Source organism: Bombus vosnesenskii, unplaced genomic scaffold (assembly GCF_011952255.1).
Source record: "Bombus vosnesenskii isolate JDL3184/JDL3185 unplaced genomic scaffold, Bvos_JDL3184-5_v1.1 scf7180000013319, whole genome shotgun sequence".
Taxonomy (NCBI): domain Eukaryota; kingdom Metazoa; phylum Arthropoda; class Insecta; order Hymenoptera; family Apidae; genus Bombus; species Bombus vosnesenskii.
In genome coordinates this window covers 1,386,155-1,403,265 of record NW_022882964.1, presented here as the reverse complement: position 1 = coordinate 1,403,265, position 17,111 = coordinate 1,386,155, and the positions used below count along the sequence as shown (strand labels likewise).

The following is a 17,111-nucleotide window of genomic DNA, read 5'->3' as shown; positions in this document are numbered from 1 at the left end:
CCATTTTATTAGTAATTTGGTAGAGGTTTATAAGTGGTCAGGTTACATGTTGTGGTTATTAAAAAATTTGAACACTGCATGCTCTGATATAAGAAGGTAGTCCAGTCTTTTGAAATTTAATACAAGATGTTAGAATTTGAAGTTTGTTATGTTTATGAGTAATTTTAAAACGATAATAAAAAAACGCATTATATTTATGTTTCCTGCAGAAGATAAAGAATCAAGCATAGCGTTTCATTTGGTGAACAATAATTCAAGTTTCAATAATTTACTATTTCAAATAATTATTGTACTTTATTATTGAACAATGGGTTTGTGTACATGTATATGTACATTTACATATATATACGTAAAACCTGATATACATACATGTATACACATGTAGATACATATGTATATATATATACATTTTGGTGTGCTGTATTTATGGAGGTACATTGTAATGATATTAATACTGCAGCTACTGGCATCTTTAGATTGTTATCCTTTCAATGATTTTACTAAGTTTATCATACATCATCATACAATGTAAGTTACATATTAAATTTCCAAAATCTAAAGTTATTTAGTATCTCCTGCTCTTTACAATACAGCCAGTGTACATTTATTCAACCGTCCTAAAAAAAGAAAAATAAATATTAAAATTATATCACGAGTTTTTAAGAGTAAAAAATAAAAAATATGAAAGTTAATTCGTTAAAAGTAAAAATACAATAGTTAAGGACACAAAAGGTAAGACAAAAACAACATTTACATTCTAGTACTTTTCACTATGTACAGTTTGCTATAGTATATTTCAAACAATTTTTTAATTATTATTTGTGAATCTATATATTCGATAAAATTATTAGTATAAAAAATGAATGTGAATTAAATCACACATTTTAAATAAAATACCTATTGATGATTTAAAATTTTCGTTGGAAACTGCTAAGAAATGAAAAGAATACGATCGTTACCAGGACAAATATAAGATATGTTTTGATATATTAGCCCTCACTAAAATAAAGTACACCCAAAAATATATCAATTTGAACCGATTTTTTCAAATTTTACTTTATTGATAACTAGAACAGATAACTTTCTTCCGATGAAAAATTTTCATAAATTTAAAATTACGATAATAAAATCGAAAACATTAATGCGAATTGAAACAAATCTTTTTAATGCAATTTATAATTTAAAAGTAGATAATATTATTTTTTAACTATTTTCTATTTCATTAAGCAGAACGATATATTTTTATACAAACTGAAAATTCACTGCATGTTTTCTGAAAAATATTCTTCACTTTCGTGAAAATATTGAAATATATTATTAATACACAACATAATATTAATACACAAAACGTTATTAACAAAGCCAAATACATAAATGTTAATTAGACTAACTATTTTCTTTTGTTTAATAAGCTTTGTTAAAATGGGCACATATAATGTAATAAATTTGTATTTTTGCAAAGTGCAAGCGAAATAAATTAGCAATTGATATCAATGGACTGCATACAATAAATGCAGAAATTACATAATAGATTCATAACTATCTGTATCACTACGTATAGTACATGCATCATCATCTCGGGGAACTTCTATATCTACGTACACAATACGAAGTGTATTCGTAAATCCTGGGCCTTGTTTCAAACCAGTAACTATTACAACTGAATCTCCAGATTTAATGAAACCGCGGCCTTTGCCGAATTTCAAACCACACTGGACGCGTACATCAACGTCTTTCACCCAATCAGCTAATGGCGCTTCTACACATAAATAAAAAAAGTGAAATAATTATTATAACATAATTATATACAAAGTTTTCATATTTAAATTATATTTATACTCTTATTAGAAAAGTTTTATTCTACATTACTTAGTAAACGTCAATAGTATATTACATAAATATAATGTAATATACTATTTTCTGGTTAGTACCTTCATAATAAAGGGGCAAAATGCCACGATAAAGATGTGCTTGTCGTGCAACTTGATGGAATCTAGTTACTGCTATAATTGGACAACGTGGTCTGTATTTTGCAACTATGTGCGCTGAACGGCCGGTAGTTGTGATTACTATAATAGCACTAGCTGCACATTTTACGGATACTTCTACAGCAGCGATTCCAATAGCATGAGTAGCATCAATTGGTGGTAATGCTTTGTGAGTAAGATCTTGGAAAATTTGTGTCTGCCAAATTACAGCCTCCGCTTCTTTACAGATGTTAGCCATTGTGCGCACACACTCCAGTGGGTAATCTCCTTTGGCAGTTTCACCTATTGAAACAATAAATAATTACATATTTATGTAAATACTAATAAATACAAATTTAGTAGATTAATTAAGAAATTATATATAGATGATAATCGCTTATTATGAATTAATAATATAGTAATTAAATAATTTATACCTGATAACATGACACAATCTGCACCATCAAGTATAGCATTAGCTACATCCGATGTTTCAGCTCTAGTTGCACGTGGTTTCTTCACCATAGACTCAAGCATTTGCGTAGCACAAATTACTGGTTTCCCAACTTTATTACATCTACTGATCATACATTTTTGTGCTAAGAATACTTTTTCTGGCGGTATTTCAATACCAAGATCACCACGTGCTACCATAATACCATCAGAAGCGTCGATAATTTCATCAAGATTTGTCATTCCTTGCTGATTTTCAATTTTGGATATTATTTTAATGTTCTTTCCCTTTTCACCAAGAATTGCGCGAATTTCTGATAAAGCTTTAGCATCTCTTATAAATGACGCAAAGATCATATCAACGTCTTGTTCAACGCCAAATTGCAAATCAGATTTATCTTTTTCAGAAACAGCTGGCAAATCTACTGGTGATCCAGGTAGATTGACACCTTTGCGAGAACCTAACATTCCACCATTTTCAACAGTAGTTACAATCACATCAGGATCTAAAATATTCAATACACTTTAATTAAATTGAAATCAACTAAATTGTATATTTTTTAAACATAGAAAAGGAAAGAAGAATATACGTAGAGAAATGACACGTACTGACTGCAGTAACTATGAGGGAAATCAAACCATCGTCAACGTAAACGCGACTTCCAACTTTCAATACTTTAGAAATATTCTCGTAATCTACGTAAACAAGATTTGCATTGCCTTTTTCCATGTATGCCTTATCGGTAGATAATTTAAACGTTTGGTCCTTAAGTAATTCGACTTCAGCAGATCCACCCTGAGAAAGTAATAAACAATTAGGTATTATATGTTAATTTTATGTCTTACACGATATAGGATGCGTGAAAAATCCTATCACACTACATATTTTCATTAAAAAATTTCTCGACGAGGATATTGTAAATAGACAGAATATTTTTATATATTTAAACTTTTTATTTTCATAATTTGTGTGTGATTGTGTGGTAGTGGCTCTGAAAGATCTTGAAATACTTTAAATTACTGTATTATGATCCAATATACGAACAAATAAATGAGTTACGTACACCTTCCAAAAGTCCAGTACGGATTTCAGGACCTTTTGTATCGAGAGCAATCGCTACAGGAACGTTAATGCCTGATCGACTGGATAAGTTCTTCTGCGCTTTTCGTACGTTGCTAATAGTCTCAGCGTGGTATTCATGAGAGCCATGAGAAAAATTTAATCGAGCGATATTCATGCCCGTTTCAATCATCTTTTCGAGAGTTTCGACGGATCTTGAAGCCGGTCCGATCGTGCAAATAATTCCCGAAAGACGGACGAACGATGCATGGCTGTCGATGTCCAAGGCACACATATGATCTAAATGGCTTTGAGCGTACAAAACTTGCGTGTTCGGCTTTCCAGCCATCTGTGAAGATACATAACGATTAAATTTAATTCTGTTTTCATAAGAAATATTTCAAGATTATTAAAAACAATTCAAACATTTAATAGTTTAAAGCATCGCTAGACTCTGCGTAACATTTAACTATAAAAGTAGTTACTACGTAAAAAATTGTCTAAAAAAGCACTGCATACTTGTTTCTTAATTAGCAAATAAAATCTAATATGTGCAAGTAAATGCAATTACTATCATAATATTATATAAGCTGTAAAGGTGCTCATAAGGCGTAATTCGTTTATATGGAATTGTGTTTTTAAAGCGTGGTTATGACGTAAAGGGAATGTCTTGTAACCCCCACACAAGAGTCTATAAACTACTACATCTTATTATTATTATAATATCGATGAATTTAAATTTAAAGTGGTGTTTACATAAAACTGCGCAAACAAAATTATTATTATATAATACCAGGGAAATTCGTTTAACTATTAACATAAAGATTTGTTTAAAATGGCAAAGCAAACAATAGACATCCTTCATAAAATTTAGGTTGATTATAACTACAAGCCTCCATTCTATTGAGGTATGCATAACATAAGATTAAAGTATCGTAACTACTTATGTACATATATATACATACAGGATGTTCCATTTGAAGTTTCAAATAAAACTTACGCTGTTTCGGGAGAAAAGGAGAGAAGAGGATCTTACGGTGGTCGCAAATCTCCTTTAGGTGCACACACTTCCCTAATTTCAAGGTGACCTTCGCTTTCTGTACGAAACCATATGTTTTTATTTAGGTAGGCGTATATCCCGTTTCGTAGCGAACTTATCGACCTATAATGTTGCCGTTCCAAAGTTATTGAACGTTATTTATTGTCATTCCAAATTTGTCTTCGTTGGACGTCCCTAAGATTTGATTTACCGGAGTAGTGCATCCATTAGGATGTAAACATGAATCGAAATCACACTAATGATGCGATTTATCATTATTTTTATTTTTTCCTTCTTATTCTTATCTATAATCTGCTGCTAGGCAGATCTTCTCAGTTTCTGTTACAGTTGCTTCGAAGGAATCAGTGTTATTGCAAATAGTATTACGTGTGCTTCCTTTCAGTAACCATCTGCTTTACTATAGTGCATTATACGCTTAATGAAATCGTCGGTCTGCTTGTGAGTTTACGAGAATGCGAGGAAGTTAGAAGAATTAGAGAAGAATTTGAGAAGAGTCGAGCTATCATTTGGGGATAGAGTAAATAATTGTATCGACGTCCAAAATTATTCTTTTGAATACAGGAGATAGGAAAATAGTAAATTTTAAATGACAGTAAATGATTTTGGATGACTTTAGAATACCAACACGTTATGGGTCGATGAATTCGCCATGAAACGGGGTATACGCCTACCTAAATAAAAACATACAGTATTGCATAAAAAAAAACAATGGTCACCTTGAAATTATGGAAGTGCATCCATCTAGATTTGTGGCCATGATAAGATCCCCTCCCTTTCTCGAAACAGGGTAAGTTTTATTTGGAACATTTTTTAAAACGACCTATGGCTTGGGAAACAATTGCGTACGAAACATTAAATAGAGCATATATTATAAAACCGGTATAAACCGTATATCGTACGTAGATGAACTAAGCTTGCATACATTTGAATAATTATTTAGCTTAAAATTAACTTAAAATATATTATAATATAAATCATAATTAATTTGTTTTAAGGGAGTAAAAAATGAATATGATACTCATCTAAACAGAGAATTTTTAACCATATACTAGATACAAGTTAAAAAATAAATTAGAAGATTCTAAAATTTGTCAATTACTGAAAATAACAAATATTTCTAAACATTTTGTTTCCATCAAAGTGTGTATATTCTCGTCAGTTGTGAAGAGCATACTACGTTTTGATACTTTTTTGAACACTTCTACCTGAGGCTTGCCGTTTAGAGTTATAGATAACTCGACAGACAAACGTCCATCATTGTTGGTAAGATGGTTGTCGATGATCACAACCTAACCCATGCTTAGCATATATTATTTTAAATTAAACTCATTCATTAAAAAACGTGTATTTACTAAGGAAATTTATTTTGCTTTAAATTTATGATGCTTTTATTCTTCGAGAGAAGTCGCTCAAAGAATGCAATGAATCCAAATTAAAGCTAATACACGTATAATACAAAAATCATAGGAATTGGTTATCTAGAACTATTAGGTACGTATACAATGATAATAATGATTCATCTTGTGATTATTTCAAATTATTTGTTGCTTTAGTTATAACATAATTTCACGTTAAACAAATAAATAGGAATGCTACTAATTGGTCTTTGTTAATTGGTAAACAGCTAATACTAGTCATAAAAAAAACGCTAATTTATTTTGTTAGTATCTACGAAGTGCACAAGGAAAAACAAGCATTCTGGTGGCCTTCAAGTTTAAATAGATCCTGTTAAAATGTACTTATGCTAAAATATTGCCTTGGGATGCTTAGTTGGAGAAAAATATCAATTTCATCGAGCATCAAACTTCCTTTTACATTTATCTTAATCGAGGAAAAACTTTCTGTTAATTATCTTGACCTTCATAGTCTTTTATATGATACAGACCGTGTTAAGGACAAGATTGCTTACAATTTATTAGGAAATTACGTTTTGTTGTAAGCTCAGTAAGTTAATTTCATCATATTTCTAATTGTATTGTATTTTTCAATACATTTCAGGTCTGAATATTTACGAACACTTACTGAAATTGCACATACGCCAATAATAGAAAATATTTTTTTAAACCCTTTAGTTTGAATGAATAATTTGTCATTGATATTTATTGCATGCTAATTAGTATAGATGTTGAGATTAATCGAAATAAAAAATGCGAATGTTGATCTAGTAATAAGATTCATTCAAAGGTCATGCATCTACGTTATTACTTGGCACTGAAAATAACATGGTTATAAGATAAACGTTTTAAAAATGCTCTTAAAGAAGAGTAAAGTTCTCTTGACATGCATCTATTAGTTTGTCACGTCGTGCATATAATCCTTCGCGACAAAAAGATAGCGCGCTATATAAATATAAATATTTGTAACTTTCGAAAAACATTACTTTTTGCCTTTTATACCGTTTAATAAGAATAGTGTATTATTTCGATATGTTTGAATACGTATATTACAAGAAAATTTTATTTTACAATACGTATTGAAAAATAACGAAAAATCGAATGCCTAAATGCCTAATATGTATAGAAAAATATTATTTCGTAGCTCAAACGTTTGCTTTTATAAGCAATTAAACGTCATTAAACGTCATACATTGGCAAATATTTAAATCATCTTTTAACAAACTTTCGGCTTAATATCCAGTTTCGCTCGATGCATTTTTTAAATTTCTCAACGCCGTGAAATTATCTTTCCTTGTCATGTACTGATCTTTCGTAGAGGCTCAACTTAGACCACGAATATGTACGATCGTGACTTAGATGGGCCACTTTAGAACCGTAGCTGAACCATAGAACGGTGGTTGGACTATGTTCGGACAGAACGACACGCCGACCACTCGTGACCATTCGCAGAACACGCGCGAATCACTCGTCTCTATTCTACCGTGTTTTGTACTTGCATGGTTGCGAGTAGTAGCGAATAGCCGCGAGTGGTCGCAAGTGGTCGGCGTGTCGCTCTGTCCGAACGTAATCCAACCACCGTTCTGTCCAGCTGTGATTCTAAAGTGGCCCATCTCAGTCAAGTCCTAGTGCGACCACCATCGAACATTTTCATTCTAAAACTTGGATAATTTGCTGTCTGAAGTATTCTTTTGACTTTGCTTTGCTAATACTTGTATTATTCTATTGGAAAATAAAGTTTGTGCTCGGAATTATTACAATGTATTTCTTCAATTGTTCGTCTATTAAAGTAATACAATTTGAGCTCTTCATCTTTCCACTTGTAAATTTAATCTCAGTGTTTCCATAGTACCCAACGCCAGCCCACACCGTTACTCTTCTACCACCTTCTAGTCGGCAAGTTAATATCTCTATGTTCTATCAGTTTTTTTGACTAAAAATAACTCTTCGCCATTTTTCTCTCTCAAAAGCATATATCTTTTAGGAAATTGTAAACGTGCTTCTTTACGTTGCCTCGTTAGTGGTGGTGATCAATTTTTGACGTTTTACGTATTTACGTTCTTTTCTAATACATCGTACATTACGCACATTAGCGTTTACACCAACGTCTGCAACAATTTCTCTTGCAATAGCAGTAGAATTTGATGCACTTGTTAAAGTCGCACGTCGTTGACGATCGGCTTTTAATTTTGGACGACCTATGCTTTTTCTCTTTCCATACTCCTTTGCATTTCTTAAAACATTGTATACAACTTTCCGACTACGATTTAATTGTTTCGCAATTTTAGAAATAGAACAGTTTTCTTCGCGTAAATTATGAATTGCTGCTACTTCACCGTCACTCAATTTTTTACCACGACCCATTGTTCTTAATTGCACAAAATTTCGATATTGAAACACGCAGTATTAAATATCTTCTCGTATGAGCAGTTTGACGTCTTCGCGCTAACTGAAAAAGGAAAACTTTGAAGCAGCGCTATCATTTTGACGCAGCGATCACCACTAATGTTTACGTTCTCAGTTTTAGTTTAACCCAGTAGGCAAAAACGAAGTGTTTACCGCGAAACGTGTAATTTATCGCTGACCGAAATGATACACAGAGTGTCTCCAATTGAAATGTCAAAACTTTGGGGACCGATAGTTATTTAAGTTTGTTTCACGAAATCTTGTAATTATTTTTTTGTATAGATATGAAGAAAGATTGTGAAATTTTTCCAGTTTCATTGTTGAAACATTACAATATAGTAGAAGATGTATTCAATTTTCAATTACATCTATGGAGTCTTTAGAACCATCAATATACAGAATCGTGTCTTTCGTGGACATAATATTAGGTTGTACACAAGAAAAATGAAAGTCACAGTAAACTTCAAGCATTATTTATTCAAGTATTATAGTTTAGTATAATAAATGACTATTATCACACAGTACTCTCCCAACATGGTCTTTTTTCCAAACTTACATTATATTACTGCTACACACCGACTATTTACTTACTTGTATTACATACTGTGGTAATTAATATTTACTTAGAGACATTTATTCTTATCGATTTGAATTACCTTGAAACATGCTGTCATCATTCCGAACAACCTTCCCTTGTACATGTTACCGTCGCGATCACTCGATCTTATGTTCTCAGATATACAGGCAAGAACACTTTTATCACAATGTACACACTTTTAATATTACGTATTTGTTAAGATCTTTATTTAAATAAAGGCTAATTAACGAGAAATAAATACATATATTACGATTTATAATTACTAAATGTATCGCTACGTATCGTAATTGATATTATGTAACCGGAAAATATTTCTACCACTATATCGAAAAATGCAGTTATTCGATTAGCAAAATTATACCGGCGACGAAATAAAAGTTCTACGATATAATGGTAATTTTGTTCACAAGTTCCGTACGTCTTGTCTGCCTGTTCGTCACGTACATACTAATAGTAATTAGAGTCAGCACTCAACCTGAGTATCATCGTTCAAATATGTATAAATGTATCCCACAGCCAACCTAGCGATAATCCATGGACGATCTTACTTTGCGACTTATACATGAAAGTATGTTTGTCGATATATTGTATATATAATACTAAATGGTAGTAATCGAATTTACGATTACACTTACAAAATCAATGACATAAAATTAAGTCATAACAGCGTTACCGGCCGCCTCGCGCTGATCGAATATTAATCTAATCCAATTTACATATAACCTATTGATTTATCCTTCTTTATTTTCATAATAAAGATGATTAGCATCAATGAGTTGAGTTTAGGCTGGGTTACATACAAATAATTAATTGAAGTTCTTTGCGAATATATATACGTATATAGAGAAAAGTTGTTCAGAATGATGACCTTGACTACGTATTTCAAGCTCATCAAGATCGAAGAGGCGTGCCTCTTTGTAAATAATTATCCATAGATATGTAGATAGGTACTGTAGATAAGGTTAAAAATCGATTTTACATCCATTTTCGTTAAAGTGACGATACCGATATGAATGCGAATACAACGAAGCTATAAATCGAGCATTAGTTTACAAACGAAGAAAAAGAAGCAGAAAAGTGAGTTAAAGAAAATTGTCGATTTTTTGAAATGATATTATATTATCATCGAAAATGAGCGTTATGCGTTTCAAATTTTAGCTCTCTAGCTGGTTGAGAAGTGGTTGAAATTTCGCTTAAAAAGTTCCATCCATATAGATCAGCATAGAAGCAAACCAAAATAATTGCATTATTCAGCACAGAACACTTAACATATTCGCTATTACTAAAATATAGCTATTTCTCGCCAGAATATCTTTTATCAGAGATATCTTTAGTTTAACTAATAACATTTGCTTTCGCTTCATTTCTTACGATTTTGTTTGCCTCTCTACATATTTTCGTTAAAATGCGTGAACTAAAAAATTTAACAACTGCGTCAGTAGTTATTATTGAGAGGCTACTTATCAGCTATGTAAATTTTAAATACGCAACGTATGTGCCAATAGCAGTAAATGTGATAATATATTCGCTAAAACTTGTAATATACATTCAGTATATGTATATATTCTGTTACAAATCTTGTATATATAGTACCAGAAACAGATTAACTCAATAACAATGAGCGTAAAGTCCGATAACGTCTTTTGAGAAACATTTGTTGTTATTCGGACAATTAGAATCAGACTTGGACATGATTTGTAGGAAACTAAAAGGTTATAAAGAGAGTATTTTGGTTTAAAAAAGGACACTATTAAGTTGTTGAAAGTTATATGACATAGAAATTAGTAAACACATAAATAGTACACTTAGATGTTTAATTTTCTACATATCTTGAATTTATCGATTTAACGATAATAAAACAATATTACCCATATTACTGGAATTTGTTACAAATTCAATGAGCTTCTAAAGTTTTGTAATATAGCTTATAGAAATATAAATTAACATGCTTAAAAAAATGAAGAACGTTCAAAGTCAATTTCTAACGAATACATTAGGCAATATACTATGTGAAAAAATGGAAACATTAAAATTCATACTGCGAAGAACACACATAGCACAGGTCAGATACAAGTCATGCAAAAACTAAGTTAACTCTAGATACTTATCGCGTTTATTCGATAATTATTTACCTTCGATTATTATTAAGATATTATAAAACAAGCGAAACAAATTAAATAAAAAGAAAAACATCGCAGAAAATATAAAATGTCATCGAATCATTGCATTGAGATAAATTCGAAGACAAAAATGTTTGCTAACATTACATTATCTTTCACGATCGTGATATTCGACAAGAATTACGCATAACTCTTTGTCTATGAATAATATCTACAATAGCATTTTTTCACTTCCTAAGCAGTTTAAACTTTTGAAATATGAACATTTTTGCCGATTGACGTAGGCACTAACTTTCGTAAATTAGAAATTCTAATTACAAAGTTTGTGCCAAATACTATAGTGACTTTTAAATCTAAAAGTGACTTTTACATTTTAAAAGTTGAAATCAAGCGAAAGGATCGCATGCAAAAAAGGAAACACAATACAAATCTATTATTTATAATTTGTTACACTCGACAACGGTGTATTTAGCTACGATCAAATTCGATAACAATTTTTAATCGTATCGGACACTGCGGTAAAACTTCGTTTATATGAATCTATTGAAAAGCAAGTTCGTTCGTAGAACACTATCTGTGATTCTTCGTTCAGTGAATAGGAGTTCGTGTTTATATAAGAGAATTCCACGAAACATTTACTCTTAAACACATAATAATATTGCGAACTTGTAGCAACTGCGAAGCGTAAGGGTGTGTTACATAACATTTCATTCATATAAACAGAGTTTCACATATTCGCGACATTCAGCGTAATTCGTGTAATGGCCTAAGCTAACGAAATAATAATATACGTGCGACAGAAAATCGAAGTTAAAAAAAAAAAAAAAGAAACTGTGGCAACACATAAAGTAAAATCACTGCAAAACAGTTGTCCACAATAATACCTTATCGTAGATGGTAACCCAGACCATTTTGGTAGGCTGCGCAAATAAAGAGGACACAGGAATTAGTTGCAATACTGGCTCGATGACAGCGAGCCTACGTCTGACTGCATTCGTTGATGTACAAGGTATAAACTGCTTATCGCTTAAGCAACGGAAGTTTCGGAACACACGGAAGTATATAGAGGAATCGAAAACGTCCAATGGACGTCTTAGACGATGGCGGTACCAGTGCACACAGCAAGTGCGGCAAAATTCAAATGACGGCATTCTAATTCATTTATTCAAAAGAATTATAATTTCCACACCAACTGCGTTCTTTCATTTCATTAATGATATAAAAAGTATCAAAAATTAGTTCAATAAAGTAAAAGTCGTAAAGATAAAGAAAATGTCTGTGAATTTGTCTTACGATATCTTTTTCTATGTCTCGTAGATTTAGATAGCTTGCCTTAGTTACGTGAAACACATTATACGTATGTATAACGACAATTTTATATCAAGCTGATTCTTCGTACAATTTTAAGTAGTCTCTTTGTATATTTAATTTACTATTAGATTATACAGGAAATCGAAATTATATTCAAATAAATAAAGTATACGATGCATGTGTTGTTCTTCTAAGCAAATGTTGTCAAAATTGTATCTAAAAAATTGAAGTAATAACTCGGTATTAAGCTTCACACAGCCTATTGTATGGAATACAGAAAACACGCATCAAACGAAGCAATTTGCGATTCACGCAATGTTCAGATAATACATAAACATCATTAACCTAATAATTATCGATCATAGTTAAGAAATGTTTGTATTTCTTCTATGATTCGTTTATATCTTATCGATATCTTCATTTACAATATCAAATAAAAGAATTGATACTAATATACAATTAATCAAGTAATCAATTAATAATGAATTAATCAATACAAATTAATAAAAATAAAAGGTGAACAATCAAATAAAAATATTGGCTTTTACGGAATACACATGTATGTATATCATCCGTCTGCACTCGCCGCCATCGTCTGAAAATATCTGGGGTCTTTAATTAACTGAATTATACGATTCTTTGACAATTACGAACTTAAGAAATAAAAACAACATAATATGTTTGATAACAAAATACGTGTATATGCACGTATATATTTTTTGTTTCATTTTTACTGTCACATTTCTATGAAATATTATATGTTCATTAAACAAACATTTTTCAAGTTAACGTAATCTAGTTTTCAACAAAAGTAAATCCTCACTTTGTTCGAACGAAACAATAAATGCAGCAATAAATTAAACTTAACAGGATAAGATAAACATCGTCGATGCAATATCAAAATTGTCTGATGATCTTGATGAACATTTGTGAATATTACCTACGATGAAATGATTTGAAAAATAACATGTTTTATATAAGTTGACCATCATATGTCCTATACATGTTTACCAACATATAAATTACTCACATCAAATTATGTGCTTCTAAAAATTTCTCAATTTTTATCCGAAACATTTTCCATCAGTTTTAAAGATACTCACAGGAATCGATTTAAGCGAGACATTCTATATTAATGAAATTGTTTAATGAACTTTCGTGATGCGTATCTATTGTATTTTTTAGAATTAATCGAACATATCTATATAACATATCTATAGCAAATTTTGGCAATATAGCATAACACTGGAACTAACTTTTCTCTTTTTTCTTGTTGTACCGTAGCGTTAACTCAATTGTAGTGATATTACTAAGAAAAAAGGTTTCGTGTTACTACGCATCTTCTTCGTCGAAATAACCATCTTGTTTCTTTATGTTCTAAACTACATGTAATCCAAACGATATTATATTTCAATACGCTCCATCGATTTTTACATCTTCTATTCGTTCAAAGGAAAAATGTTCCCAAACGAAGATGTAACTTGTACCATATTTTATTGTGAGTACTGTACCCTAGGACCTACATATATATATATTTCGGTCACAATCGCATCGAGGAACGAGAATTCGATCTATAGTGCTTTTTTCTTGATATCGAGTGTCCAATTTATAAATTGTTTAGCATATTCAAAGCGTTTCTTTCTTATTTCGTGATTTTAATAACTGTTTCGTACATTCCTTGTTTTTACTAACTATTAATTATTGATATTTTATTGTAGTTAGAAACAAGTATGTACAGGTAGCAAAACTTATTGACGATGGAGCGTATGCATTTATCTTCTTTATCTATACTTTTGTGCTTAAGACAGATATAATACCTACTTCAAACTAATAAAATGCTTTCAGATGAAATAAGTTTATAGTAATATAAATAAATATTTCAATTAGAGATTTAGAAATAATATTTCTAACATCGCTATTATTTAAATACTCAAAAATGTACAGTAATATAGCGTAAATATATAAATTTATACTATTTCGTACAAAATAAAAATTTATATTCAGTAAATTTCTAATAAATTTCTGAGAAATACGAAAAATTAAGAAGACGCATACTTTTTCGCATTTAATTTCTATTTTCACGAATTTATTACAAAAAAACATCGTAGTCCAGATATCAAAAATTCATATTTAATATTAAAATAATTGTGTAAAATACATTAGCAGAGAAATTGTTAACTATTGTATTTACTTCTGTATTTAAATGATATATCTATAAATTCATTGAAATAATTAATTATTGAATATCAGTAATTTTTCCAATAATTATCAGTAAACACATAAGGACATATCTGATTAACAATTATCAACGAAATTAGATATAACTTCAAAACAGGAGATTAATTACGCGCGATGATAAAATCATCACGCTATAGTGGCGTGTTATAAATCATGTCACACATACAATTTCATAAAGACCGTGTCATTAAAGTTTCATCAACTAATCTTCAGTTCAACAACTGAAGCAATTGGCGATATAAAATTATTATGGAATCGTATTTCATGACGTAAGCTTCGCTATAACGCAGTGATTTCCAAGTCATACATGCATTATTTTTCCCTTTTTAGACGAAAGAAATCCCGAAACATACTGCATGATAATCTTTACTATAAAAGATTATCGAATATCGCCAGAATATCAATGCTTTTATAATATGATATTTCGACCACAAACATGTATTTTTCAAATTATATGTTCATTCTTTTTTTTTTTTAGAATTTAATATATTACAATTTATTCATAGGTCAATAAAATGTCCAATTAAAAAAGTGAATTAATTTCACACACACATACGCATATAATTTTATTACATAATATAACTTTTTCATCACAAAGTGGCATTTGAAATATCATACTGATATGTTTTTTATTATTTGTTCCCCCACTAAACTTTTTTGTATAAGACGAGTAATCTAATCGCTTCACATTTCCTAACAATATTATAAGTAAAATTTCGTTCCTCTCGAGTATAAAAATTATTAAATTCATGAAAAATATAACAATCTTTGTCAATTTCTACCAAAAATATGTATACTTCATAACAAAGATACGACGTTAGGTTTTTATTCCAATAATATATACTCATATTATCATTTATGTATAACTTGAATTTTTATTTTATACGACAACCAATTTCGTATCTCTTATAAGCTTAATTTCATATTTGTATTATAATTTATGATATTTCAGATGTAATAACGTTACGTTAAAGAAAAGACGACATCTTTTTTATATATATGAAAATGTCTTTAAGACATATACTATGTCTTAAAAATTATTTCAACGAAAAAGCTGAGGGATATTTATTTGAAATATAAATTTAATTTTCATACTATTTTTTAATATATACTTCATTTAAGATTCATACAAGACTTATATATTACCTATGTAACCATAAAATTTAAAAATGCAAAATTGAATCAAAGTACATATGTATATCTAAACAAAAATATATTTTTTATAGAAATTGTGGGTTAATATTTAATTTCATTATTATCTATCTATTATGTCATTATTATTTATCCGTATAAAATTTGTACACTTTAATAACGTAAAGTATTTATGCACAATACAAAATTTAAATATAGTTTAAATATTTTTGTAGTCATATTGTACATATGCAAGGAATGATGAATTTGTACAAACTAAACAACAAATGTTTGATATATTAATCCTTAAAAATGTGTCCAAACTAAAACCATTTGATATATTACTTATCAGAAATGTATTCAAATTAAAATGTCTGATATATTACTCATCGAAAATATAAAAATCATAAAAATATAAAAATACACTTTGTAATTTGTGTATAAGTATATTTTCTATTTTTATTAGTTATTATACAGTTAATTCCAAAAAAACTCTATACACTATTATTACACTTTTATGAATATATAAAAAATTATATAAAATGCTAATATAGTTTAAACAAAAGAAAGAATAGTTAATCTCAAATATATTAACTGAAATTTTAATTATATCAAGAATAAATAAAAAACAATTTTGGAAAATATACGAATATTATAAAGTATAAAAATGATTCAAGATTACTTTCAAATATGGTACTGAATTTTTAGAAAGCAATTTAAAAGAATTTATTGTTTCAAGGTCAAAACGATATTCGTTGTTCTAGCTATATATTTGTTATAAATATCACGTATTCCTGAATAAAATCCATGTGGTAATACATACATACAATGAAAATTAAGTAAAACCCTATTAAATGAAAAGAATAAGTAAAAGTTGGAACTTCTATCGATAGTTACAATGATATAGAAAAAGTTACTTAAAGTATACAAATTCTTAAGGTTATAATCATCAAAGCGACAGCAAAATTTATATCACTTTATGATGCATTACTTTATAAAACTACATAATTTATTTTAACTATTACCTTGCCAAAACTGTTGAAACAAACTCGAATTTAACGAGACAGAAACCAATGATCAGATCAGACGTCTATAAAAACCAAACTAACACGCCCACAGCTTACAAGAAACTGATGTTTAAGGACACGAAAGGTCGCTGTCGCTAGTCGCTATTTCCTAGTGCGCCCATCTTGTACCTCTAGACTGATTTTCAACGCAAAAGATCATGTGCATTCAAAATGTTCATAAAAGTTCTTATCGATTCATTAACATTATTTAAAATAGCCATATTAATACAGGAAGAAGTATATACAACATGTTTTTATTAATTAAATCATTTATAATATTTTTATTAAAATTGTATACATAATATA

At 29.7% G+C, this 17,111-nt stretch overlaps 1 protein-coding gene across 3 annotated transcripts; it reads right to left on the bottom strand.

Annotated features, from left to right (window-relative positions):
- Positions 1-267: 267 nt before the first annotated feature.
- Positions 268-16,950, bottom strand: LOC117235801 (pyruvate kinase-like). Of its 3 annotated transcripts, XM_033498147.1 has the most exons (7): positions 16,764-16,916; positions 11,943-11,978; positions 3,485-3,829; positions 3,030-3,216; positions 2,405-2,926; positions 1,932-2,270; positions 1,521-1,759 (listed from the first exon to the last, which is right to left on the bottom strand). In XM_033498147.1, exons 2-7 carry the CDS (start codon positions 11,967-11,969, stop codon positions 1,521-1,523), a joined length of 1,659 nt encoding a protein of 552 aa, XP_033354038.1. In that variant the 5' UTR covers positions 11,970-11,978; positions 16,764-16,916. The 3 variants fall into 3 exon arrangements, with proteins under 3 accessions (XP_033354040.1, XP_033354038.1, XP_033354039.1); XM_033498149.1 differs by lacking the exons at positions 11,943-11,978; positions 16,764-16,916 and adding an exon at positions 268-617 and having other exon boundaries at positions 1,603-1,759; XM_033498148.1 differs by lacking the exon at positions 11,943-11,978 and having other exon boundaries at positions 16,764-16,950.
- Between the last annotated feature and the right edge of the window lie 161 nt (positions 16,951-17,111).

Excerpts from the sequence above, each read along its gene's own strand:
- LOC117235801 (XM_033498147.1), bottom strand. The coding sequence starts at position 11,969 with ATGGTCTGGGTTACCATCTACGATAAG. Across the intron at positions 2,927-3,029 it reads CCTCATAGTTACTGCAGTCA|ATCCTGATGTGATTGTAACT; the intron begins GTACGTGTCATT and ends TGAATATTTTAG. Across the intron at positions 2,271-2,404 it reads AGATTGTGTCATGTTATCAG|GTGAAACTGCCAAAGGAGAT; the intron begins GTATAAATTATT and ends TTGTTTCAATAG.